This window comes from Pimephales promelas, chromosome 11 (genome assembly GCF_988280905.1).
Source record: "Pimephales promelas chromosome 11, fPimPro1.hap1.1, whole genome shotgun sequence".
NCBI lineage: Eukaryota > Metazoa > Chordata > Actinopteri > Cypriniformes > Leuciscidae > Pimephales > Pimephales promelas.
This window is the reverse complement of record NC_142779.1, coordinates 23,346,817-23,373,813: the sequence shown is the minus strand read 5'-3', so window position 1 is coordinate 23,373,813 and position 26,997 is coordinate 23,346,817. Positions and strand designations below refer to the sequence as shown.

Sequence of the window (26,997 nt, the reverse complement as noted above, 5' to 3'; positions counted from 1 at the left end):
CTAGTTTGAACAAAAGTCTTACTAGTAAGATGAAATAAACGCGTACTAGTAGGAGATTGAATAAATGATGTATACTTCCAGATTACAATCATTCTATACACATTCATAATACATTTTTAGCGGTCATTAAGTAGGCTACTCATTCAGAATAAGTACCTACTGAAGATAGTATGCTATTTCAGACGCAGCCATACTATGCCATTCTGAACATACTGATTTCAGTTCTTGAGTTGTATAGCAGATTCTGGCATACTAGGTCAACCGTGTATCATACAGCCAGATTCTGAAGTGTGCATAGGCCTACAATGGACACTATCTCATGAGGCCACAGGGGAGGATTTGTGAATGGGAGTGAAGCGATGCAACTGACGCTGGTAGGTCACATGATGACAACATGGTGGATGTAGTACATGCAGATTACATTCATACTACACATATTCACCATACAGAACATCATTTATTAGTGGTCACAAAGTACTCAAGAGAGTATGCGATTTCGAACACAGCCGAACTAATTCGGACTGATTCAAAATGGATCATCAATAAGCTCTTAAAGGTTCACCCAGAATTAAAATTCTGTTTTCATTTTGATTTCAAACCTCCAACTGATATTCTTCTTTTGAACGTAAGATATTTTGAAGAATGTTGGTAACCAGACCATTGTATTGAGAAAAAAATAAACATTCAGAAAGTCCCAATGAGATGAGGGTGAGATGGCTAAAGGATTACAGAACAGCGAGAATCAATTGCACAAACAGCCATATGTCAAGATAGTGTCTGAAGATCTAGTATGACCTAGCAGTTAGACAGTCAGTCTTACTTTTCGGTATCAAATTTGGCTAATGTACGTTTGGAAAAAACAAGTTATGAACAGTCTTCAAGAAATAAATTTAATGACTAATTTGTAAGACTAGTCTTAGCAGTTTATGCAGCTGGCCCATTCGACTCAAAAGAACTATCTTTCAGGAATCGGACATCGAATCCACCAACAATCTCATTCAAATCTCAATAATATACTCCTAAATAGGCTAATTGTAATAGAACAATGTCATATTGAACCGAAAATACAGTGAGCAGTTAAAATAGAATTACTTTTTTTTATACCAATCTTATCACTAACTCTTGGTTATGCTAATTGCCTTTATCAGTTTATTATATTTATTAAAAAAAATAAAAATAAACACAATGGCCTGGTTTCAAAGACAGGGCTTAGATTAAGCCAGGATTTAGCCTTCATTTAATTATGACATTTAAGTAGCCTTCATAAATCTCAGAAGAAAAAAAAACCATTACTGTTGCATCTTGAGACTTGAGCACTGATATTTTAAGATGTGTAAGTGCCAGTTGCTATCAGTTATAACATCTAACACAAGCATTTTAGTCTGGGACCACTCATCTCTGTGAAACTGAGGGAAAACTTGACAGGTTCCAGCTAAGTTTATTTATACTATTCATTCTCTTTTTTTTTCTTTTTTCCATTCACTGAAAGAAACATATGCTTTTAATAGGATGCCTGTTTAGATGAAGAAATGACACCCAGCATTATGTACACAACCTCTGAGGGCTTGATGTGCATTTTGTAATTATCAAAATCAAAAGAGCTCCATGTATCTGGAAAAACAAACAAACATTGATCTATATATAAAGCGAAAGAATCTTTGTTCATAACGTTACAGAAGTTCATCTCAGTTCTGCATTACTTGGGTGGGAAAAGAACATATCACCTATTAAACCAATGGTTAGATCGTGGCAAAAAACACTTTCCTTTCTAATCCTGATTATGGGTTCGAGCGGGTTCACACATGCTTTGTAATTTGGGAACATGAGTACTATCTGTACACAACAGTTCTTTGAAATAGGAGATCAGGCGGTGCAAGTTCAGTGTCTTTAAATGATGGAACAAGATTAGCATGACTCAGAATGCAGTAGACAAACTCTTGTGTCATGATTTGATATTATCCACTGCACTGTTGTACGTGGCTGAATGAGTTTATGAATTGACAGAAATGATCAAAATTCATTTTTTATTTTATTTATGTGCACTGTAATCTTTAATCATAATAAGTTTCCCTCCCTCTTGCAGCAGAATCTCTCCTCTTCTCTGGGTCAACCTGTCAGTCACATGAGATCGACCAATTGCAAACCACAACCATCCAATCAATACCCAAGAGAAAAATCAAGTCCCGCTCTACATTTTTATTTAATTTGATAAGTCGTTTGACTACGATATATGTCACGACGGGAAGGAAAAGACTTGCATCTTACGTTTCATGCCGACTTCAAAAGAGCGTGGCTTTAAATTGCATGAGTATAAGATTTCCTTTTAGAGAACTGGTTATACTGGCAGTTTCTGTCTGTGTTAATTCAGTCCCTCCACAAACTTTGTAGCATAACTGTTACACTATGTCTCAACAAGGTGTGTCCACAATGAAAAAAAAAGAGGTTTCGCATTTGATGTTTAGTACACAGTCATGGAAAACGAAATTTGGATCAATGAATGTTCACAATGGGAGGGGCTTCTTTTTGCTCATCGTGGTTCCGACCATTTAGAATTTACATGGAAGAAATATGTTTTTTGCATCACTTCTTTATAGCACTCAGTGTTAGTGCCGTAATGCCCTGCTCGTTGTTAGATTATCCATGAACAAAATCTGTACAAAGTTCAGCAAAACGTTCTGCGTGTATAATTTGTAAAACAACCCACGATTGTTCGGATTGTCCTGCTGTTGAACAGCACAGAAAACACATTTAAGTGTAAGGCTGTTTTAATGAAAAGTCCTGTTGAAAATGTGTCCTGTTAACGCTTCTGTTTTGTCAGTCCGGTTAAATGGCATGAACATGAAGACGACAGAAAGTCTTCTCGGTGTTTTATAGAAGAAGCTCCAGCAGCTGGTTATCGTCCAGCAGGTCTAGAGATAGGCAGTTCGTGGAGCGCTGGACACAGAAAGTAGTTTTGTCTGGACATGGGCTGGTCGTGGTGTGTGGGAGCCCAAACGTGTAGCTGACGGAGGTGTCTGGAACTGATGCTGTTCCCAGCGGGAGAAGAGGGGTATACAGTCGCACATCGTCCAGGCTCAGACTACAGCGGTCGGCCGGGTTACGAGTCTTCTGATTCGAAACCTGCAATGGGTGATGAGAGCAATTGCTGTAGTGACATGATGAAAGAATGAATGAGAGAGATGGGAGAAGACAGAATACCTGTTTCATGCCGTCTGGGTCACAAAGGTCCATTTGGACGTCGCCTGAAACTGAACTAATTTGCAGACCTGGAAACAGGAGTTACAGGATGAGATTTATATTCTTATCAAAGACTGCTGGCAAAGTATTGATTTAAAGTATGTACTACTAACAACTAAGTACGTCAAAAAGGGTAACTGAATTATACTTTAAGGCTTAAAGGAGTAGTTCACTTTTGAAAAAAAAAAAAAACATGCTTTGCTGATAATTTACTCACCCCCATCATCCAAGATATCCATGTCATTCTTTCTTCAGTCGAAAAAAGAAATTAAGGCCGTGTGTCCACCAAAGAGTTTTTAGCCAGCTGAAAACGCTAGACGCTCTGCTGAAGACGCTGTGCTTTGGGCACTTGAGAGCGTTTTGGCAGCGCAGCGTTTTTTTCCGTCGAGACGTTTCATTGCTATGATACAGAATATCCGCAGCACAGTTTGAATGTTGTGACAGTTGGTCAGTGTGGTTTAGTCCCGCCCCTCCTCCACTGTGATTGGACGGCTGGGTAAAAAGTGACAGTGATGAGCGCTGCGATTTATCCAAAGTTGAAAATTTTTCAACTCTCGGCGACCAGTAAAAAACGCTGGGCGCTCGGCGCTTCAGCGTTTAAAAACGCTAAGCGCCTCGTTACGCTCATGGCGTTTAAAAAACGTGGCGCTCCCATTGAAAACAAATAAAGACATACGCCAGGCACGTGGAAAAACGCTTTGGTGGACACACGGCCTAAGGTTTTTGATGAAAACATACCAGGATTTTTCTCCATATAATGGACTTCAATGGGAACCAAACAGTTCAAGGTCAAAAAGACACTTTCAGTACAAACTGCAAACTGTTCAAAGGGCTTTTAAACAGTTTGCAGAAAAAAAAAAAAAAAAAGAAAAACAAATCTTTTTCTGAGTCATTTGGTTCATTCAATGAACCAAAACAAACAAATTGACTCAGAAAAAGATTCATTCATTTTGATAAACAAGTTCGAACAGGAGAGTCACAAACGCACATTACAGAACAGAGCAAGGTAAGCATTTGAGCTTATAAAACTTAAACTTTGTTTTTTTTTTTAAATGATGATCGTTTCGATTGATAAGACCCTTATTCATCGTCTGGAATCATTTAAAGCCCTTTGAACAGTTTGTACTGAAACTGTCTTTTGGACCTTGAACCGTTTGGTTCCCATTGAAGTGCATTAAATGGAGAAAAATCCTGGAATGTTTTCATCAAAAACCTTAATTTTCTTTTCGACTGAAGAAAGAATGACATGGACATCTTGGATGACATGGGGTTGAGTAAATTATCGGCAAAAGTTTTTTCAAAAGTGAACTACTCCTTTAATGCACAGATCCGACATTTTAACACATTGATTTTTGGTCAAGTCACCATTTATATAGCGCTTTTAACAAAACAGGTTGTTTCAAAGTAGCTTTACAGTGATAATAGGAAATTAATGGAACAGAGATTGTTTTGGTATTACAGTAGCAAAAAAAAGTTATTGTCCATCTAAAGTACGTTTTTTGATTGATTCACTTCAGTTGTTCATTTAGAGGCTGCTTACACGACACCGGTTTAACTGAAAACAGAAGTTGCACAAGCAAAATTTAAGGGTCTATAAGATTTTTTAATTATTTAACAGACATAAATACATTAAAGTCGGCATGAAACAGAAGTTGAGATCGTCATTTTTTCCTTTTTGTGACGTATATCCGAGTGAAACGTCCTTCGGGAATTGATTGGATCGTTGGAGGTTGGGCGTTGCAAACAAAATGGAGGCAGATTTGAATGCCAGTTTACATCATAGACAGCAAAAGAAAGGTTTACATTCAGTTTGAGAGGCGGTGCACCGATAGCCGCACCCTCATCATCTCTGGCCGCACCCTTTCGCCATTGCACGTGACCGAAAGAGAAGAGAGGTCATTTTAAGGGAGCAGGGAAGGGTAAAGAATTTGATTAAAGACTATAAGGGTACATGATTTTTTTTTTTTTAAATAATGAAGTGCACAGATAAATCATTTATAATAAACACTACAATACTACATATAAAAAGAAGATTTGTCAAATTTGATTTCGTGCCGACTCTAACTTCATTAAATTAAGTGACAGTAAATACTTTTAATCTTTTTCAAATAAATTCTCAAACAATCCTGAAAAAATATATATCACGGCAATTTCCACAAAAACATTAAGCAGCACAACTGTTTTCAACATTGATAATAATAAGAAATGTTTCTTGGTCAATTAGTTTATATAAGTTTAGTGTGAGACATACATATATATAAAATTGTAACAACTCAAACCTTTGAACTGTAGTGTACATAACTGAAAGACAACAAACAGTTCTCCCTAAAATGATTTACACCATGCTACCAGTGGATCATAAAAGTATTGTTTCGTCCATCTTTTAGAGCGTCTGGTTACCAATTCAACCCATGAATAAATAAAGGATACTCCAAATAAATAAAATGTAATAAACTAAATAAATACATGAATTGCCTGATATAATATTTTATAAATAAAATTATACTAGAATTTTAATATCAATATATTATCATATAATTACATTAATCTTGCACTAATCACTCACTTGCCAGTAGTGCATGGACTCCATACATGATTTACAAATTTCCGATGTATTCGGAGCATACTTTGAAAACGAAGAGAAATGGAGTGAATCGGAATCAGATGGAATGATGTAGATCAGATGATCAGAAGTTAGCTTGGGTGTGTCGGATTTAGAACCCGCATGAAATTGAGTGTTTCTGAGGCATCACCTTTAAACTCTTTTTCTGATTGGATGGTAGGACAGTCGACAGACACGCCCTCCAGTAGCTCAGCCAGTCGCAAGATATCCACAGGGCCGTCCACAGAAACCTCCCCAGGCTCCTTCACTATCTCCTGCAAATCTATAGTCAGATTTCATCACAAACTGTCAGTCTAGCTTAAACTATGCTTAACCTAAAGATTTACAAACACTCTCACTGTCAGTGCGAAAGTGACATCTTAAGAGAATGAAAACAATGACTTGCATGCCAAGCTGGTTGAGCAAATAGACTAAATAACTTGAACAACATGTCTTTCCAGCATTATGTGAGGAATCCGTGCAATGTCCATCTGTCAGCAGACCATGTCAAATTGATGAGAGTGGCATTTTAATCTGTTGCAAAACACCCACAAAGTAGGGATGTGCCCAAAGCCGAAATACGAATTTTAAAATGTGTGGTCAGTAACGCTTACGCCCTATGCACAGAGTATGCGTGATCGTGAACTGGAAAGTCAAAGTAAAAAGCGAGTGGGCATTCAAAAGCAATTCCAATAACCCATATATTGATAGCGACTCCATGATAACACCAAATTATATACAATATAATAGACTGCCGAAGTTTTCACGTCACTCTGTAGGCCAAAACGCGGAAGTGAGTTAGCATTTTAGCACTCCCGTTTCCCTCGCTCTAAAGTCTATGGGTTTTTTGAATGGGTTTTTGCTAAGTCGCCTGAAATAAGGTCTGTGGTGAACAAAGCCTCTAAATATTTTCAAGTTTTGATCTATGACATAAAACACACAGATATAACCTGCTTGTGTTTTTTTTTAACTTTATTGTGTCTGCTGGTGTTTTTTTAACTTTATATAGGCTTCAAAATGTATACATTTTGGATTAACTTGTAAAGATCATCTTGATAGACAAAACATGTAAGGGTCAAAACACTTGTTGAACACAGATCTTATTTTTAACACAGATCCAAAAGTCTATTGGGAATATGCATAGCTTTTCGTTTGAGGAAACCCATGTGCCGCTAGCTTCCGAGTTATCCTACAAAGTGACGTCATCACTTTGGCACTCTATTACCCAACTGTATAATTGCGAGAAAACGCCATTGAACACATTTAAATATATTTTTGTTCCTCTCATGGCATTTTTTTTGTCACTTATCACTTGACCCTCACCTTCCTCCTGCCAGTCATCTTCATCAGTCCGAGGTTTGCTGCTTGTGTCGATCCCAGAGGAGCCGTGACTGATGGCAGAGATGAAAGACTTCTCCTTCTCCTCCATGGAAACCATCTCTACAGAGACGCTGCATTGCCTGGTGTCCGCCTCAATGCCAGAGCTGCTGGTGGAGTGTCGAGACAGACGGGGACTGCCCTCGCTGCACGGCTGATCCAGGTCTAGCTCATCACTGATGTACGATTCACGATACCTCTTCTTCTCTGCAATCCGAGAGGGAGAGAAAAAAAAAATCATCAATAACAATAGTACTGAAAGCAATTATCATTTCTCTGTCTTGTTATCGTTAAAGGGATACTCCACTTTTTTTTTTGGAAATAGACTCATTTTACGACTCCCCCAGAGTTAAACAGTTGAGTTTTACCGTTTTCGAAATCATTCAGCAGATTTTCTGATATTTAGAAAAATATCAGTAACCAGGCAGTTTCTGGTCTCATTCACTTCCATATTAGGAAAAAAAATATATACTATAGAAGTCAATGAGACCAGAAACTGTCTGGTTAATGATATTTTTCTAAATATCAGAAAATCTGCTGAATGATTTCGAAAACGGTAAAACTCAACTGTTCAACTCTGGGGGAGTGGTAAAATTAGCCTATTTCCAAAAAAGTGGAGTATCCCTTTAAAGTTGTGGTGTGGACTCTGCAATTCTTTTATATTTAGAACTATTTTCAGAGCTATCTTTATCATTATGGTCGTCGGGCCATAATTAGTGAGAATAATATTGTGTGGACTGTGGACACACACCCTCTGTCTCCTCTAGCTGGCGCAGGTGTTTGAGCGCAGGTTGCAAGCTGAGATACAATCGGTGACAGGAACTCAGATGCAGCAACAGATGTCGAGAACGAAAAGCTGAACCCGTGTAGTACACCAGCTTCCTCGCCGAGGGCAAGCCATCCGGCTGGATCTCAAACTTCTTCCCCTGTGCGGAGAGCAGAAGAGAAACCTTTTAGCATCAGAGCAGATGTTCAAGCACTACAATCCATAATAATGACATAATAATCAAACAATAGCATTAAATGTTACCAGAAAGGTGAGTCTTCCCACGTGAAACCAGGGGAAATCATACAGCAGATCACGCACATTGTTCACCTCCTGCAAAATAAAACAAAAACAAGGCCATCTGTCAAGTGAAATGGTATACTCTAAAGTAAGAAATAGAAATGATTCTGATTTCACTAAATTGTTCAGGTTCCTTTATGATTTCACTACTGATTATTTTAGTACTTTTTAAAGTCTTTCTAAAGATGTAAAGGAGTAGTTCACTTTTGAAAGCTTTTGATGATAATGTACTCACCCCCATGTCATCCGAGATGTCCATGTCATTCTTTCTTCAGTCGAAAAGAAATTAAGTTTTTCGATGAAAACATTCCAGGATTTTCTCCATATAATGGACTTCACTGGCCTAAAAACAGTTTCAGTGCAAACTGCAAACTGTTCAAAGGGCTTTAAACGATTCCAGACGATGAATAAGGGTCTTATCAAGCGAAACGATCGATCATTTAAAAAAAAAAAAAGCTCAAATAAGCTCAAATGCTTGCCTTGCTCTGTTCTGTGATGCGCGTTCATGACTCTCCTGTTCAAACTCGTTCTTCAAAATGAATGAATCTATTTCCCGAGTCAATTCGTTCGTTTTGTTCGTTGAATGAACTCGGAAAAAGATTTGTTCATTTTGATGAACAAGTTCGAACAGGAGAGTCACAAACGTGCATCACAGAACAGAGCAAGGCAAACATTTGCGCTAATAAAACTTAAACTTTGTTATTTATTAATTAAATGAGCCATCCTTTCGCTTGATAAGACCCTTATTTATCATCTGGAATCATTTAAAGCCCTTTGAACAGTTTGCAGTTTGTACTGAAAGGACCTTGAACCGTTTGGACCCCATTGAAGTCCATTATATGGAGAAAAATCCTGGAATGTTTTCATCAAAACCCTTAATTTCTTTTCGACTGAAGAAAGAATGACATGGATATCTTGGATGACATGGGGGTGAGTAAATTATCATCAAGTTTTTTCAAAAGTGAACTACTCCTTTAGTACACATTAAGGGTTGAACGACTTCAGATATTAGTTAAATAGACATTTATCTGATTAAAGTTGAGTTGACCTCGACTAGTCACTGATGATGTCATTAATGATGAACAAATGAGTGTGGACTTTGAGCTCAGACTCGAACGCCTTGCGCACAGCTATGGACACATTGCTACAAGGCTTGCTCCTACATAATAGCTTATAACAGTTCTTTTGCCTTTGAGTTGTTATATTTCTCACCGATTTTGCTCATTTTAAGTCAGATACAGATAAAGTAGCACAGTAAAGATTATATGTATATGAATGCGTTAGTAAGAGAGCGATTGTGTGTGAATTAATTCTATCTTTCGACTAATAGTGAAGCTGTGGGTTTTAGTTACTAAGAAATATATGCTAGAACTTTTCAGTTTCTAAGCTATTTTATTAAGTCACAGAACAGTGTGGAAAATATGTTTCTGCGCTACTGAATGTTTCTAGTTCAGAAACTGTCACAGCTTAGCTACATGTGTGCGTTACAATGCAGCAGCGGATTAGTTTAGAACGGCAAATAACTTAAGTGTAAAATAAGTTGATTAAAACGTGCATTCGCCCAATCAATTTTGAGCATCCAGATGGTATAATCAAACATATCTAGTATGCATTTATTTCTCATTTTAACTGTTGGAAACGGTGTGTAAAAGTTGACTTCAAATATTTATTATCCAGTTGCGCCCTCTATAGGGCATGATGAGCGACTAGCCATTGTCAAGCTTAAAGGAGTAGTTCACTTTTTTTTTAAAAAAAACTTCCTGATAATTTACTCACCCCAATGTCATCCAAGATATCCATGTCTTTCTTTCTTCAGTCAAAAAGAAATTAAGGTTTTTGATGAAAACATTCCAGGGTTTTCTCCATATAATACACTTTACTGGTTACCAAACAGTTCAAGGTCCAAAAGACAGTTTCAGTGCAAACTGTTCAAAGGGCTTTAAACTATTCCAAACGATAAATTACGGTCTTATCAAGCGAAACGATAACTCGTTTAAAAAAAAACAAAGTTTAAGTTTTATAAGCTCAAATGGTCACCTTGCTCTGTTATGTGATGTGTGTTTGTGACCCGAGTCAATTCGTTTATTTCAGTAGTTGAATGAACCAAATGACACGAAAAAAGATTTGTTCATTTTGATGAACGAGTTCGAACAGGAGAGTCACAAAAGAGCATCACAGAACCTCAAGGCGACCATTTGAGCTTATACAACTTAAACTTTGTTATTAAAAAAAAAAATGAGTGATTGTTTCGCTTGATAAGACTCTTATTCATCGTCTGGAATCGTTTAAAGCCCTTTGAACAGTTTGTAGTTTGAGCTGAAACTGTCTTTTGGACCTTGAACCGTTTGGTTCCCACTGAAGTGCATTATATGGAGAAAAATCCTGGAATGTTTTCATCAAAAACCTTAATTTCTTTTCGACTGAAGAAAGAATGACATGGAAATTTTGGATGACATGGGGGTGAGTACATTATCAGCAAGTTTTTTTCAAAAGTGAACTACTCCTTTAAAGCGTCACAAATCATGTCTATTCGACTAGTCTGTGCAACCCCAGTTCAAATAGCATTTTTACAGAATTTTATCATTTGTTATTCTATTACAAATAATTTTCTGACCATTCCAACAAAAAAAAAAAGATTTGGTCCCAGCAGTTTTTTGAAAATTAAACTTTCAGACCAACAATGAGATCACCCAACCCTGCCACAAATAAACAAACATTTATACACTATCCTCCCACTATGAGCTAAATGTGTTCGATCATATGTAATACAGGCTTATTTGGCAGTGTGAGAGAGACGTTTAATATAAATCCTGTTTTTTTTTTTTATCAAAGCAGAAGGGGAGCCCCTTTAAAGTTGGGGTCAGGGCCTCAACACACTGGGTCTTTGATCTCTTAAACACAGGGCCCTTAGTTTAATCCAACCCCAGACGCTTTAGCAGGGAGATCAGAGGATTCAGGGGAAAGGCATGCACTCCAAATCCCTGTTTATGGACTCAACCGTCAAATATATGCATTCCAGTCAGGCCTATCTGGAGAGCTCCATCATTGTGATTGGCACCGGCTCAAAGAGAAAACACAGGACTGCAATGAATCACAGAACGATGCACAACAAAGCAGGGCATTCACATGTGTTTTGCAGCAAAAAGAGGTCCAATATTTTGGAACTATTTCACGTGAAGTGCAACAAACACTGCTGAAAAGTTTTTTTTGCACTGCTACCATTTATATACAGGTTGTTCCTCTGTTTTTAGTGGGAAGACTGTCAAATCAGAATGACATCTTATTTTTACTGTTAAAACATCTCATTTGTGGTCAGAAAGCTATGGCAATTTGTGCAGAAACGCAGAGGCAGTTAAATTCTAAATACAGCCTCTAAATAACCTTCAACAGTAAAATCATGTGAATGCTGCATAACGAACACACATGAATGTACAAAAGCACACCTGATACACTTGCATTCCTCGGAGAGTCAGTCCCAGGAGTGCTGAGCCTTTCTCTTCTTTCTTGTCCTTCAGGAAAGAGACATAGGCTGATTAACATACTGTCTAATAAATGAATATATAGAATATTGAACAAACTATAAATATTATAAAATATCAATAATTTAACCACATATTAAAAAGTGTTACTATTAAATATGAATAAAATTAGTCAAATCTACGTAGTTATATATTATAATATAAAATAACAAATGTTCTGATATATTTATTGTATACTACTTTGATAGTTTAAAGTTTAGGGTCAGTAAGAATTTGTTTACATTTTTAATAGATTGTTTTAATTTTTAATAGAATTTTTTTTTTATATTTGAAAATGTAATTTATTCCTGTGATTGCAAAGTTGAATTTTCAGCATCATTATTCCAGTCTTTAGTGTCACATGATCCTTTAGAAACTATTATAATATGCTGATCTGCTGCGCAAGAAACATTTCTTATTGTTATCAATTAAAAAAAAATGTTGAGCTGCTTAATATTTTTATGGAAACCATGATAAAAGTAGTCATTTCTTTTTTTTTTTTAAATTTGAATAGTTAGTGTATTTTCACAGTTCATAAAGTATAATTTATGCACCTTTAATTGCAAATTAAAAAATTGGAATTGCAAAACCAATAACTGCTGTCAAACAGTTTTCCTCGTAGTTTTACATTGCTTGGATGAACAGGCAGTTCTGCCCCAAGCTCACAAAACTTGAGATAATGTTGCAATACCACTCAAACAAGCACACTGCCATTCCATTGGTTCCACTAGTAGTACAAAAATGACGTCACTTTTAACCTCCACTTTGATGAAGATATTTTTCAAATCCTCCCTACATACCACAGCTGAGAAGGTCTTGACCTACAGCAAGCCATTCTGATAACCATGCATGACCTCTGACCTTCTGTAGGCGATAAAAGGTGACTGGGACATCCTCCAGACGGCAGGATTCTCTGATGAAGTGCAGGATAGCGTCACGAGAGGACATCCCCCACAGCTCTTTATGAACCTTGGGCCCGTGACACAGCAGGTAGTCAATGCCACGCTTCGCAATTATCTGTAAGAGATCAGAAACGGGTCAGGCGTGATTATGAAACGAGTGTGGGCTCTCACCATGCTTTATTAGTTTTACAAAAACTTTAATCAAACCCCTGCTGTGAAAAAACTACTTGATAAGTTTGGTGCTTTGGTGCCAGCATGGTCTTTCAGGTGAAGCTGGTTGTCCAAGAAAGTCTTGCTAGCTAAAATGTTTTTAATTAAGAAGCCTGGTGGGACATCACAGCATACCAGCATCCAAAAATATAACATATGCTTACTACACTTGAAAACAAAGTAAGCCCCACCTGCTTGAACGCAAATGTAAGTGAATTTTACTTTATACACTCTAATGAAGGTTTACCCAGGGTGGAAAGTATTCTTTGGGCTGGAAATACATTGGGTGTCCGTGACTGAGGTGGTCAGAGCGTTCGGCCTGTAAGGCGTATCCCGCCAGCTGGAAATACACTTCCTCCTGCTGTCTACATTCTGAGCGCAGGACACGTTCCCGCAGGTCATAGTAGTACAGTTTTCTCGCTTTACGCTCACTGAGAACAAAAAATAAATAAAAAACACAATAACCAACTGAACATCAGACAATATGTTTTTTTTTTCTTCAAGATAACTGATAGTATGATGAATGTTATAATGTATATCATTCATATGCTTTTGCATGTTTTAAAAAAAACATATATAAGAGACGAAAATGCAGTAAAATCAAGCATCATACAGCATAAAAGGTGGTTAGTTGGCTAAGGGGTTAGTATTTTGACAACATGGTAGAACCTTTTTTAAATTAGTCATATGAAATTTCTACTGATGGTCAGTAATCAATAAAAATACCACACTGAAACTGATAAAACACTAATATACACTACCATTCAACATTTTTGAAATAATTTAATACTTTTCTTCAGCTAGGATGATGATCAAAGTTGATCAAAAGTGACAATAAAGACATTTATGATGTTACAAAAGATTTCTAAGATATTTGGTTCACTTAAAGGAGAACCTTTGGTCTAATAAAACATCGGTACCTAGTCGACCGTTCTCTGAGATTTGTTTTTATGATAATCGAATGTAAAGAGTTTTATCTCTAAAAACTGTTTAGCGGATAATGCTAGTAATGGGGGCATTGACTAAGTAAAAAGAAATCGCTAGTTTATACCACTAACAAGACTCAAAATAGCCCCACACTAACACAGTGACATAATGAGGGTCCCTACATGCAAAACGAAGCATTGAGAACTTTTATAAGAAGATACTTTATAAAGACAGTCCACTTCGTGTATTCAGACAGGAGAAAATAACTCGACAAGTCGAACCACGAACGCTGTTCATACAGTTTAGAAATTTGCTGAACTTCATACAGTTCGGCTCACTTATCGAGACTGTTTTCCAAAGATGGCTCCTGTCTGTAAACACGGAGTGAACTGTTTTTATAAAGTATCTTCTTATTAAACGGTCTGTACACTTACAAAGTTCTCAATGCTCCGTTTTGCATGCAGGGAGCCTCATTAAGTTACTGTGTTAGTGTGGGGCTATTTTGAGCCTTGTTAGTGGTATTAACTAGTGATTTCTTTTGCCCCCATATAACGTTAGTAACGTTATACACTATACAGTTTTTAGAGATTAAACTCTTTACATTTGATTATCATGAAAACAAATCTCAGGGAACGGTTGACTAGGTACCAAGGTGTTATTAGACCAAAGGTTCATTTCGCGCCGGAGTTCTCCTTTAAACGGTAGTGCATTACAAGACAACAAATCTTCAGGAGAACCATCCCATGCAAGACTAAATATGACATGTTCAAATTATTTTAAAGAGGAATTTAATAAAAGACTATCCACACTGTCTTCAAAACCCTCCACGTTGTCATTTTCCACATGAAAAAAAAACCTGAAGCTAAATTCGGTTTCATTATGAGCAGTTTTCAATTACACCACACCTAAATGAGGGGGAAAACCTGCTCTACCCAAATAATAATAATAAAAAAGGCTTTCAAAGACAAACTGCATAAAAGCCAAGATCACAAGCCCACTCAAACTGGCCTCACCCCCTGGTGGATTAAACCTAATGAAGGAAAGAGGCCAAGGAGAGGGTCTCCTCCCTTCAAACATTGGGGAATCTCTAAGCCTGTGTCTTACCAGATGAGTCTGCCATTCTCCACATAGTACTGGACCTTCAGACAGAGCAGGGGAGGGATTGACCTCCTCAGCGACCCCTGCCGAGAGAAAGAACAGGCTTGACTAGGTTACTGTGGCAACCCCCTCATTATGAAGTCACTCCCACATCCCGAATGGTTAACTAGTGTTTGTCTTTACTGTAACCGCCCTGATGACCACAGGGAACAAATGGTACAGTGATAATGTGATGGAAACAGATGGTAATATCACAGCACATTGATGAGCCAAGAACACTATGATACTACCAGGATTGTATTGCCATGGGAGCTGATACTTTCTGGTGGTTTTATAGTGATTTTGGTGTTAATAAGAGAGTGAATTCTGATGTCCATTTAGGAGCAGGACAGTGATATGCTCACCTTCCCTGAGTCCTGTTTCCACTCCTTGGGGAAATACTTGGCAAGTTTCTCTTCCAAGTCCAGAAAGATGTGCTCATTGTCTAAAACAGCCCCAGAAAGGACACACAGGAAACAAGGGTAAATGCTCTCGCCGTGCAAACAATGGCATCATGAATTCATGCATGAAATCTGCCCAACAATGACCTCAATTAGGGAGACGACTGGAATGAAAAGACCAGTTCAGCCATTGGTGAACGCACGGCCCGGTATGCAACAGCCGTAACCGCAGACAAAACTTGCCGCAGTAAAAACTAGCAGTCTCATGCCAAGGCAATCGCGATTGCAAAAGAATTCCAGCGCTTTGAGTAAATCGTGTAAACACTTCTAAAAGGGGGCTTGAGCAAGAATGGAATTAAGATGGTTCAAATAAATGTCACAATGGAAAAATGAAAAGAGATTTAGCTAAGACCAATGAATCAATTAATCTTTTTTTTTCCAAAGAGTTCAGAACCCACATTTCTAGGACATCCTTTTCATTCAAGTAGTCCGTGCGATTTATTCGATTTGCCAATGTGACCTCATTAGTATTTGTAGGAATGTGTACGTAAAAATCTAGCATAAATTTATATTTTAAATTTATATTTAATCATATACTAAATTTCAATTTGTTTCAATCAAATTTTCAATATATATTATTTATATAAAGAACATGTGGTATTAGTATTTGATATATTTGTAAAATAAGTAATTGTTGAATTAAAAAAATGTTGGATTTTACAAGTAGGTTTCAAGTTAACATGAACTTATAACAAACTGCACTTCTTCAGGATTTTTTTAATCTTCAACATTTACTAATACAATATTAAAAATCAAACATTATATTGGTTAACATTAGTAAATGCACTGTGAACTAACATAAACAAACAGCTGGATTTTTATTAATTGACATAGATTAATAAATACAGTACCACATGTATTGCTCATGGTAAGTTCACATTGTCAAAATGATTACAGTTCACATGAATACGCGGAAGCGACAAAAATAAAAAAATCTGTATTATGAATTTTTAAGGCCAGAGAAGTAATTTGTAAAGGTCAATTTATAAAGAAAGACTACACGCATATATTCCAACGGGCGTACCTATAGACTAAACACTTTATATGCATGTGCACATTTGTAATAAATGATTATGAATATAATATAAATATATTATTTTATATTTTTAGTATAAATAATTATTTCAATTATAAATTACGAGAATTCAGAGCATCCGTGTTAAGTTTCACTAAAACAATGTCAATACATTGATATTGCATGTTTCCAAAATGTATATACACAAAGACGAGTGAGCTCAAGTTCACATTCCATTTAGCTTATCCTTCATGACTGCTAACTTCACATCGCTAACTCCCTCGCCACATGAGTCAAACTCGTTCTGACTCATTGTCTCTCTAGCTGAGGTTCATCTCAACAAGTTTGTGACCCTGCTAAATGCTCAGCCAATCTCTATTGCTCTCTCCCGCTGCCTCTCTGCCCTGAACTGGTGAATCATGGTGAATTCCAGGCTTAAAGTTAATATAGCTCAGGGGTCATCGGGTCTCAAATACACAAAAACAAAGACCCTCTTGTCTGAGAGGAGAGTGGCACAAAATCATAAAAAGGTATTCAAGAGAGATTTAATTTATATTTCCCTGGGAATAAAAGCAAGTTAGGGTGTTTAACCCGTCTGAAGACTGTCATTCAGGTGCATTATATCCATTGCTAGAATTGGCAACAAACAGAAACCATGTAAGCTTTCGCATTTGCATTTGAAAGCATTCAGTGAATGACTTTGGTTACAATTTCCATTCGCAGTATATACAATACAAATGCACATTTCTACAGAGACTGACATACATTTTAACTGGAAAGCATCAATCCTTACTTTTAACCACAGTCAATCCAAAGTAGTGCAGCTCTTTAACCCCGAGAAGCTCGCAGACACGTTGAAACACTTCTTGACCTGTTGCTTTCAGCTTGGAAGAAAAGAAAAACGGATTTGACAGTGAATCTTGTACAGAAACATTATTTTACATTTTACATAACATTACATTTTATATTCAGTGTATTACAACAATATAAAGCAATATCAACATTCATAGTGCACAGGTCAATGACAGATTCACACGCAAACATGAGGAAGACATGATCCAAATCAAAATAAGAAGTATTACAAGAGCTTATTTACCCCCACTGTGATGTCCAATGTCTCCTTGGTGGGAAGAAGGACGCACACTGTCCTCTCTTGTTTGGCAGGGACAGACATCTCATCCACGTACACACATGCATGCACACACGCACGCACACACTTTTTATTGAAGATGCTTTGCTCTCACAGGTATTGGCTCCTTCATTTTGAATATCTGCAAAAGAACACAAACAAACGTAATAAGGGATTTGCTATATGGTATGTATGTATATATATATATATGGCTTGGATAGATATAACAATGAAAGTCTATGGGATTTTTATGGCCATTTTATCGTCTGCCAGGTGCCAATCATACGTTAGATTGCGTTAACAAGTAAAAGCACACATATCATAAACAAACTGCCTGATTTGAAATATAAATCATGTCCAAAGCAGTAGCACTATAGACCTTATGTAGCCCCGCCCCTTTTCAGCGCCGCGCTCGTTGTCTTTTCACTTCCGGTCTGTATTTTCACAGCGATCTTGCATAGGTATGACTGAACTTCTCGTCGTCGACATTTGTTAAGACATCAGCTTTACAATGCTTATGATAAACATTACAATGCTCATGATAACTTTTGTTAACTCTATAATAAGTAAATCCACTTCATCAGCGAATTACCCCTCGACAGCGATGCCATAGAAATATACAGAACGACCGCGAAAACGGATATTCAAAGACAATATTCTGAAGATGACGGCGCCCACGTTTCTCTGGTGCATAAGGTCTATAACAAGCAAAATAAAACTAACAATAGGCTATAACTGAAGAATGACTAACTCTATTATGAAATATGTTCTTTTGTCATATTTTAAGACACAAAACAATTAAAATGTCTAGACTGTCCAGAAATGTTGATGGTGTCTGTGGTGGAATATGAGGTTTTGTCCTGCTCTCATATTCCATACAAACTTGACCCCCACTTCAGCCATGCAATAAAAGCTCATTACATTGGACAATCCACCCAGTCAAGTCAGATTATATAAACATGCAATTATGTAATATTAAAATTAACGCCAAACTTGTAAACAATGAGTCGCCGATCCTGTAGTAGTGAATATTATTGGGTGATGTTATCGTGTTTGTGGACCTTCACTTCTCCTGCTATAGTGAGTTCCACGGTGTAGATAAGCTCACCTGTGAAAACATTACAGGCCGCCACTGCATTCCTCGGATTATTTGGCAAATTCCACCTGTCTGAGTTTTTACTGAACCGAAAAACCTCAACATTGTGCTGCGGATACAAAACTAACCAACATTCGTCAATTTGCTCCCATTCTACAATGCTGCACGGTGACCCACAAAAATGTATTTAGACATTGAAGTCAAACTGAAATAGATGGCATATCCAACCAAATTCTCACACGTTTAAGTTCAAATATATCCTATATAGTATTAATGTATACTATATGTTCCAACTGTATACGTAATTCTCTCCATATTCAGTAGCCATTGACTGTTATTATGTGGTTTCTGTCACACACTGGGTTTCCAGGGGCACGTCTTATTCAGGTGATTCAGAGCATGACAGTCAAACCTGTGAATCAAGACACATAAACTAGGCTAGAGTAACTGTTAACCGCTACAACCTCCAGCTGCTAGTCTTGACTTCTTTAGTTTGATTCATGGATTTTGTCTCTTTCTATACATGGCATCCGGTGGAAAAACAAACAAACAGATTTTAGTCTTTACTGAAAGTCAAATATAATGGAAGTACAGAAGACTTGATAAATGGATAGTTAACCCAAAAATGTTATTTATTTATACACCCTAATGTCAGTCCAAACCTGTTTGACATTTTCTTCTGTGGAACACTAAAGGGAATGTTATAGGCAGAGGGACAGTCACCTTTTCTTTTATTTCTTCTTTTTCTTTTCCACACAATGACAGTGAATGATTTGTTCTGCCTTAAATCTCCTTTTGTGTTTCACAGTTAAAAACACTTTTGACTTACTGACAACAAACAAACAATAAACTAACTACACACCTCACTCTAATGATGCAATTTCATAATGAAGTAAAATATAATAGAGACTGTAAATGTATAGATCGTCCAGGACTCCATGCCAACGTGTAATTTTGGAATTGTTTTAATCCAATAAAAAGCATATCTCTCCCTTGAGTTAGTTCAAAATTGACTACATAATTTAAACTTTGCCACCTTAACAAAAAAAGTTGCCACCAAAGCACGTTTAAACAGTAGACAGCTGATGCTTTTGCGCCATGTTGTGATTTTTAACTTCATGAAACATTAGCTTGTATTAAGATCTCTGGTATGGTGGGTAGGGACAGTGTCGAGACCAGTCGGACACTGTTTTACAGCTACAGTGTGTCAAAGAATTGGAGCGCACAACTGAAACAGCACTGGAAGATCATCAACCAGGATATATTACTTGTTATTATGTACTTATTTCTATTGTGATGCTTTATTCTGTTGTATTGTTTACATGTAAGTCATTTTTAAGTTCAGTATAACACTCAGATTACTTGTTTGGAGAGGTTTTTGGACTTTTCATAAAAACTGTGAACAGGCCCACACTTGATTTTTTTTAGTAGTCGTCATGTCAAGCATGAATAATAACAAAATATATCAATACATTGCATCACTTTTTCTGGGGTTTTCTCAGCAGTGTTGTAACATAAGACCCTCCAAACATAATCAAAATCTATTTTCTTCACAAGTCGAAAGGTTTTCTATTAAGTATGATACCACCATGTAGGCTATTTGATGTAATAAGCCATTACTTTTAATAATGCCCTTTGAAGTCACGTGAAATCATAAAAATATCACTTCTATAAAGCATTCGTTTCGGCCGATCATGGTGACTAGAAATCAGATTCGTATCGGCTGCAAAAATCCTGATCGGAGCATCCCTACTGTATGTTGGGCTTTTAACCATAATGTAACTATGAAAGTTATGAATTCATACGTTTGTTGGATGACATATGCTGCAAAAAGTGATGTTCTTACTAAACAGTTAACTGTGGGGACATTTTAGAATCAGAAAGTCACAAAAACAATGTTTTATACATCCCACAAAACCAAATGTCTACGTCTGAATGGTATCAAACCCAGGAACATCAAAAGCTGTAAGCACTGGCCTTGAAACAAACTTAAAACCATCTGGGGCATACTTATTGTTAAACCCTGGTATATTAACATCAGCACCAAACATTGTCAAAATGCCACTAAGTTGAGAGAGGTTTGTTGCTAGTAAACACGTCTTCTGCCAAAGATTCAGTTGGTACCAATTCTCTACTGGGTGGGATTTATGGGGGTTTATCTTTAAATCAATTAATCAGATTAAATTTGGCCTGTCTCGAGACCTCTGCTCTGGGCCAGTCTAGATCTAAGTGTGCAAATGCAAGACCTCTTAAAGGAACAGGTCATCTATTTAACCTCATGTTGTTGCTAACCAGGGATATTATTGTTAACTAATTAAACATAAAACTAATTATATATATATATATATATATATATATATATATATATATATATATATATATATATATATATATATATATATATATATATTCATTAATTGAAATACAGCTATTAGGAAAAAAAACGTTATTAATAAATAAAGAGTTAGAGTTTAATAAAGATAAATAGGTTTTAAGTTTATGCTCTAAAATTACCAACTGGAAATAAATAAATAAAATGAAACAAAAAAGAAAAGAAAATTAAATAACAATGTAACAAATGTAATAAAAAAATCTAAATCCAAATATTAATACAAACTATAATAGTATTATGAATCAAACCTAAAATAACAGTTCCAAAAAAACTGCGGGAAAGAAATACTGTAAAAATGCTCCATTAAATTGATTAGGCAAACTGCAAATATGGTGAAAAACTGTAAATAGTTTTAAAAAAATCACAAATTACGTGTGATTTTACAATAAAATGTAGTCAGTTTATGGCTTTTGCAAATAAAAACTATAATTTATAGTAAAAAAAAAAAAAAAAAAAAAAAAAAAAAAAAACACATTTCCCCAAAGTCCCTGTATTACACATATACCATATGATTACATATTTATAAATACTTTTGTCCTTTCAGTTGCGTACATTAGTGTTTTGTGTTATATTCAGTTATTTCATTTTTTTTATTAATTTATTCTAGTGTCATGTCTGTTACCCTGATGGTGTTTGGTCTGTATGATCCTGTATTGACTGTGTTTTATGAACAGGCTGCTCACAATGAACTCTGATTAGCATGTGGCTTTCTATTGTGCCACCTGTATACTTGTGGTGCTTTTTTTATTATTGTGGGCAGATTTTGGTTAGATTATCTACATAATATCACTAAATGAAATATGCTGTTATATGTTGTACAATAATCAGGTAAAACTGGAAACATTGACACTTTATTTTTACAGTGAATTTCTGGCACAGCAACCAGTTTTTACCATAAATTGAACAGGATATTTTTTACAGCGTCCCTTTCATCCATGCAACACAATTATAAAGACTGTGCTTGTCACTGTTCAATTCAATAACAAGCTTCAGTTTCAATCCTCAAAAAAGAATGCATTCGGTCCAGTATCACATCAACAATCACATCAATCATGCCTGCAAATGACTGCGATTTCAGCAATCATATTAGATCATTAGGCTATATGTGTACGATGACACCTACAGTATAGAGTGGTGCAGGTATACAACGCATTCTCACCCCAAGGCGTCACCTTTGACCATGCTTCAATATTTGACGTTTTAGGCACCCTTTAGCGTCACTTACATGACGCGATCCTACGGCGTCATCTAACTGACGCTAAAGGAAAGCGTCTGTTAGAGGACGCGGTTAGGTTTAGGTGTGGGGTGGGGGTAGGGTACACGCGATCCTAGGGCGTCATCTAACTGACGCTAAAGGGCGCCTAAAGCGTCAGATATTGAAGCATGTCCAAATGATGACGCCTTGGGGGTGAGAATGGGCTGAGCTATAACATCAATTTGTAGGCCAAAATGCATAAAACAAGTTCCGGTTCCATCATCCCGAAGTCAATGTTTTCTAAAAAAATGGGATTTTGGTAGTCTGGCTAACGCCAGACACAATTCTTGTTCAGCGTGAAGTAAATCGCACTGCGGTAAGGCAGTATGGGGAAACCCAGACTAGGATTTTGGATAAATGGCTGAAATAAAGTTTGTGGTGAACACAAGCTCAAGACACGGTAACACTTTAGAATACGGTTCCTTTGTTAATGAATAACTACACAAGAACCAATGAGTAACACAATATTAACAATCTAGTATTATTAACTAACAAGAAACTCTGATTAACAAACTAATTAGTAATAGCGCACAGATGAAAGTGGTAGTTCACTATTAACTAATCAATAACTACTATTTTTTTAATACTTCCCAGAGAACTACTGAAAAGGTTTATTAATAATCTAGTAACTACTATTAACTAAAATAAACTCTTATTAATGAATTAGTAAGTAATAGCTCACAGATGAAAGTGTTACTAGATACTTCTGTGGGATTTACTAATTATTTGGATTCGTATTGTAGAGTGAAGATCATTGGAACTAACTAGTAATGACTCAAGTGTTACTACATGATCTAGTCATGATTTATGCAAAAGTTTGAGATTTTTGGTGAACTTTAGTATACTTTTAGAAAATGTCTTTAGTTACACTTGAGATATTACTAGTTAGTTCCAATGATCTTCACTTTATAATAAGGATCCAAATAATTAGTAATTCCCACAGAAGTATCTAGTAACACTACACTTTCATCTGTGAGCTGAAAGTTATTTCATCTGTGAGTTATTAAGAGTTTCTTTTAGTTACTAGATTGTTAATAAACTTTTTCAGTAGTTCTCTGGGAAGTATTAAAAAATTCATTACTTAATAGTGAACTACCACTTTCGTCTGTGCGCTATTACTTACTAGTTCATTAATCAGAGTTTCTTGTTAGTTAATAATAGTTACTAGATTGTTAATATTGTGTTACTCATTGGTTCTTGTGTAGTTATTCATTAACGAAGGAACCGTATTCTAAAGTGTTAACCAAGACACTTTCACGTTTTATTCTAGAACATAAATAACATCGGTATTACCCCACTCGTGATTTTTTGAAGCTGTAACGTATCTTGAAAAAGGCAGTTACTAACAAGTGGCTACATGGGACTACAGAGGCAGTCAGGAAAATTAAATTAATAGAATTAAAATTCTATTAGTACAGAAGATAATACAATGCAATCAGCATGCGCTAGTGGTAAACAAAAAGAGCGAGATGAATCACTGGCAATTGTGCTTTAGTGTGCTAAAAAAAAGAGGAGGACGTAAAAGAGGAGGACATGGATGCCGTCCTGGTTTGGGAAAAGAAGCAAACCTGGCATGCCAATTTAGTAAATGAGCTTGAGGCAAGAAGTTTTAGTGGCATGTTTTGTTGATCAGTACATCATTTCATGTTGCAGTTTTTTTGGCTTGTCAGTAGACGTATGTCATAGCAGCAAACACATTGTAAGGTCATCATGCTAACTTTCTGAAATGCTAAAAATTCAACGGCCGTCTATGAACCTCTCTCACTGTATGACGCAGATCCACTGTTTAGGAGCCAGGACCACAGAAATCACCACGATTGGTCATATTTCGTCTGGGAGAGAACAAAATCGTACAATGTGTACTGGGCATCAAGCATCGCCTTTTTAGGGCCCCCTTAAACGTCGGTAGATGAGGTTATGGGATCCTAACTCTACCCCAGACCTAAACCTAACCCTAAACCTAACCTGTCACCTAACTGACGTTAAAGGTAAAGCGTCAGTTGTATGACGGCCCGGGATCGCCATCTACCGACGTTTAAGGGTACCCTAAAAAGGCGAATATTGACGTATGGTCAAAAGACGTCCCAAAACGTCAGTTATATGACTTTTTGGGATGAGAATGTGTTGGTTTGATCAAGGATGGAAGTGAACTTTGCAGGAAGGTAGATCTGCAGGAATTGGGCACCCTGAACTAAAGCATCAACTTTGTGTGGGAATTGGGAAACAGAATGAAATTTAAGTCAGGTAACCACTGTGTGATCAAATAATTGAATCCGCTGAAATGAAGAACCGGTAAAAGTTTATTATACAGTGTCCTGTCTGTACTTACCATAGTAATAACAGTAAATGATGCATACTTACATGTAATCAAAATACTAATCCTACCATAACCCTATAAGTACATGTAGTTGCTTTATAATACTCAGTAAATATATAATTACACTGACACAACTGATAAAGAGTAACCAAGGAACCGCATCAGTCAATTTGTGAAGAAATCATTCCGACTGATTTTGTGAACCAGATAAAATCAATTCAAAAGATTCCTTGTGTAAATTCCTACGTCTTCCATGAACTAACATCAAGAAATAAGTTATCGTAAGCTATCGTAACAGCAACCAACCAAATCACAGGTTTGATTCACGATACTTCGGCATCGGTTTTGAAGCTTGAGCTTTGGTTTACGTTTATAGCATTTGCAGGAAAAAGGGCATGGAAAATTCTTTACAATGTCTCCTTTTGTGTTCGAACATGTGGAACAACAGTGTGAATAAATGATGAAAAAAATATTAGAGTAAATACATGCATTTTCTCTCAATTTGATTCGTTTTGTTTATATAGAACTGAATGTTTAGAGTAGCTGAATATTGTCACACTATAAACACCAAACTTTTAGACGTGCACATGCTCTCTGAGAACAACAGCTGTAAATCAATCTTCAAGTGTGCATTTTTCAGACTGGAAAAGTCACACTCTGTAAGCACTGATAAAGGAGGATCACTTGAGCCTCAAAGCAAGAATAAATCTTCAGCACAACCACGCTGTTCCAAAAACATAACAGACTTCCCCTGTTGTGTCTCTGAACACCTCTGAAGAATTATGTGTCAATTACAGAACAATTCTAGAGAAAACAGATGCAGATAAGCCTCGGGGTAACAGGTTGCGCTGCATGATGAGCTCGTTTGACAAGGAATAAATGGAGACCAGTTATGGTGTATTTGAGCAATTGCAACAGGCACTTCAAGCGAAATGAAGTTATTGCCCAATGGCAATCACAAGGCTTTAACAACTACTAGGATCCAAGGACCAGTCAAAAGCCGGTTTTTACCCACCTATGGCTCTGGGAAGAAAAAAAAATATTACTCATCTAGTCATACCATCATACCTCTCTGCCCGTTGAATGTGCATTCGTGTTTAGACTTGTCAGAGGGTGAGTCTGTTATATCCGCAATTAAATTCCAACCTGCTTTCCTTTCTGAACCGTTCACACAACAACAAAAGTTCATTCAAATGCATTTGATGATATATATATATATATATATATATATATATATATATATATATATATATATATATATTTCCCCCATCTATGAACCATATTTAGTCTTGTGCATTAAAACCAGCTCAATGTCTGCACTAGAGTCCTCATACACCACAGTCTCACCATTTATATGAAAAAAAACACGCTGTGCAACTTGATGGGTGGGAAAATAACTGCAAGTTTCAAAATTACTTTCAGAAACACAGAAATCAGTACAACTTCCAGATTTAGAAAAACAGAATGATATATAAAATGAAAAGTTAACCAAAGGTTCTGTACAACTTCTATTTTACAAACAACAGTGGAGTGGTCTCTATGGAAAGTTCAACTTTAAAGTTCATATATAGAGAAAAATGCTCAATATTTACAAAAAAAAAATGATCAGAAGATTAATTTTATGACATGGTGTTTGATAATAAACAAGATTAAGAAGTATTAATATAGCCTATTTGTAAAAACAAAAAACAAACAAAAAAAAACAAATCAATAATACAATATTTTGCAATAACATATAAATTCAACTTTAATGACTATTAAGGAAAAGAAAAGAAAAAATAATATGTGAAAAACGACCAGAAAATAAGGACTAGTTGTGGAATAACGTCACTTAAGAAATATTGCAGAAATTAATTAATTAAAAAAAAAATAATTAAAGTAGTCTATAGATATATAAACTTAAATATACGTACTAGTAGACTTTCAAATACAAAATAATGCTTTTAGAAGATGTGGGAAAAACACTTACCTCGTATTAAAATCCCGAGTGTTTGTTTGTTTTGAGGGCTGATGCTGTTATAGTAGAACTCACATAAACACACGCGCGAGCTCACTGACTGACTGACTGATGAGATAATCGGAGCAGTAGATCGGACTAAACCAAACTACCACTGCGAGGGGGGTGGTTTCATTATACCGCGCGAACAACTAATACATACATCACTACTCTTTTAAATACGTGCCATTTTTTCGTCGAAAACAATCAATGCACGATAAAAACTCAATAGCGAGAGAAACATGTAAAACTCTGGTTGTCTGTGGTGATTACCTAGAACACAAAATCCCCCTCCCCCATTCATGAATATGTATGACCATCCTTTAAATTGATACACAACAATACTCTGTGTGTAATGTG

At 36.3% G+C, this 26,997-nt stretch overlaps 1 protein-coding gene across 1 annotated transcript; it reads right to left on the bottom strand.

Annotated features, from left to right (window-relative positions):
• Window positions 1-1,422: 1,422 nt before the first annotated feature.
• On the bottom strand, window positions 1,423-26,761 carry LOC120462950 (FERM domain-containing protein 6). Its single transcript, XM_039651662.2, has 14 exons — window positions 26,611-26,761; window positions 17,549-17,723; window positions 17,246-17,336; window positions 15,342-15,421; window positions 14,944-15,020; window positions 13,160-13,343; window positions 12,662-12,817; window positions 11,726-11,791; window positions 8,247-8,315; window positions 7,968-8,142; window positions 7,163-7,423; window positions 5,991-6,122; window positions 3,199-3,266; window positions 1,423-3,120 (listed from the first exon to the last, which is right to left on the bottom strand). The coding sequence occupies exons 2-14, from the start codon at window positions 17,624-17,626 to the stop codon at window positions 2,869-2,871; spliced, it is 1,689 nt and encodes a 562-aa protein (XP_039507596.2). The 5' UTR covers window positions 17,627-17,723; window positions 26,611-26,761; the 3' UTR covers window positions 1,423-2,868.
• Between the last annotated feature and the right edge of the window lie 236 nt (window positions 26,762-26,997).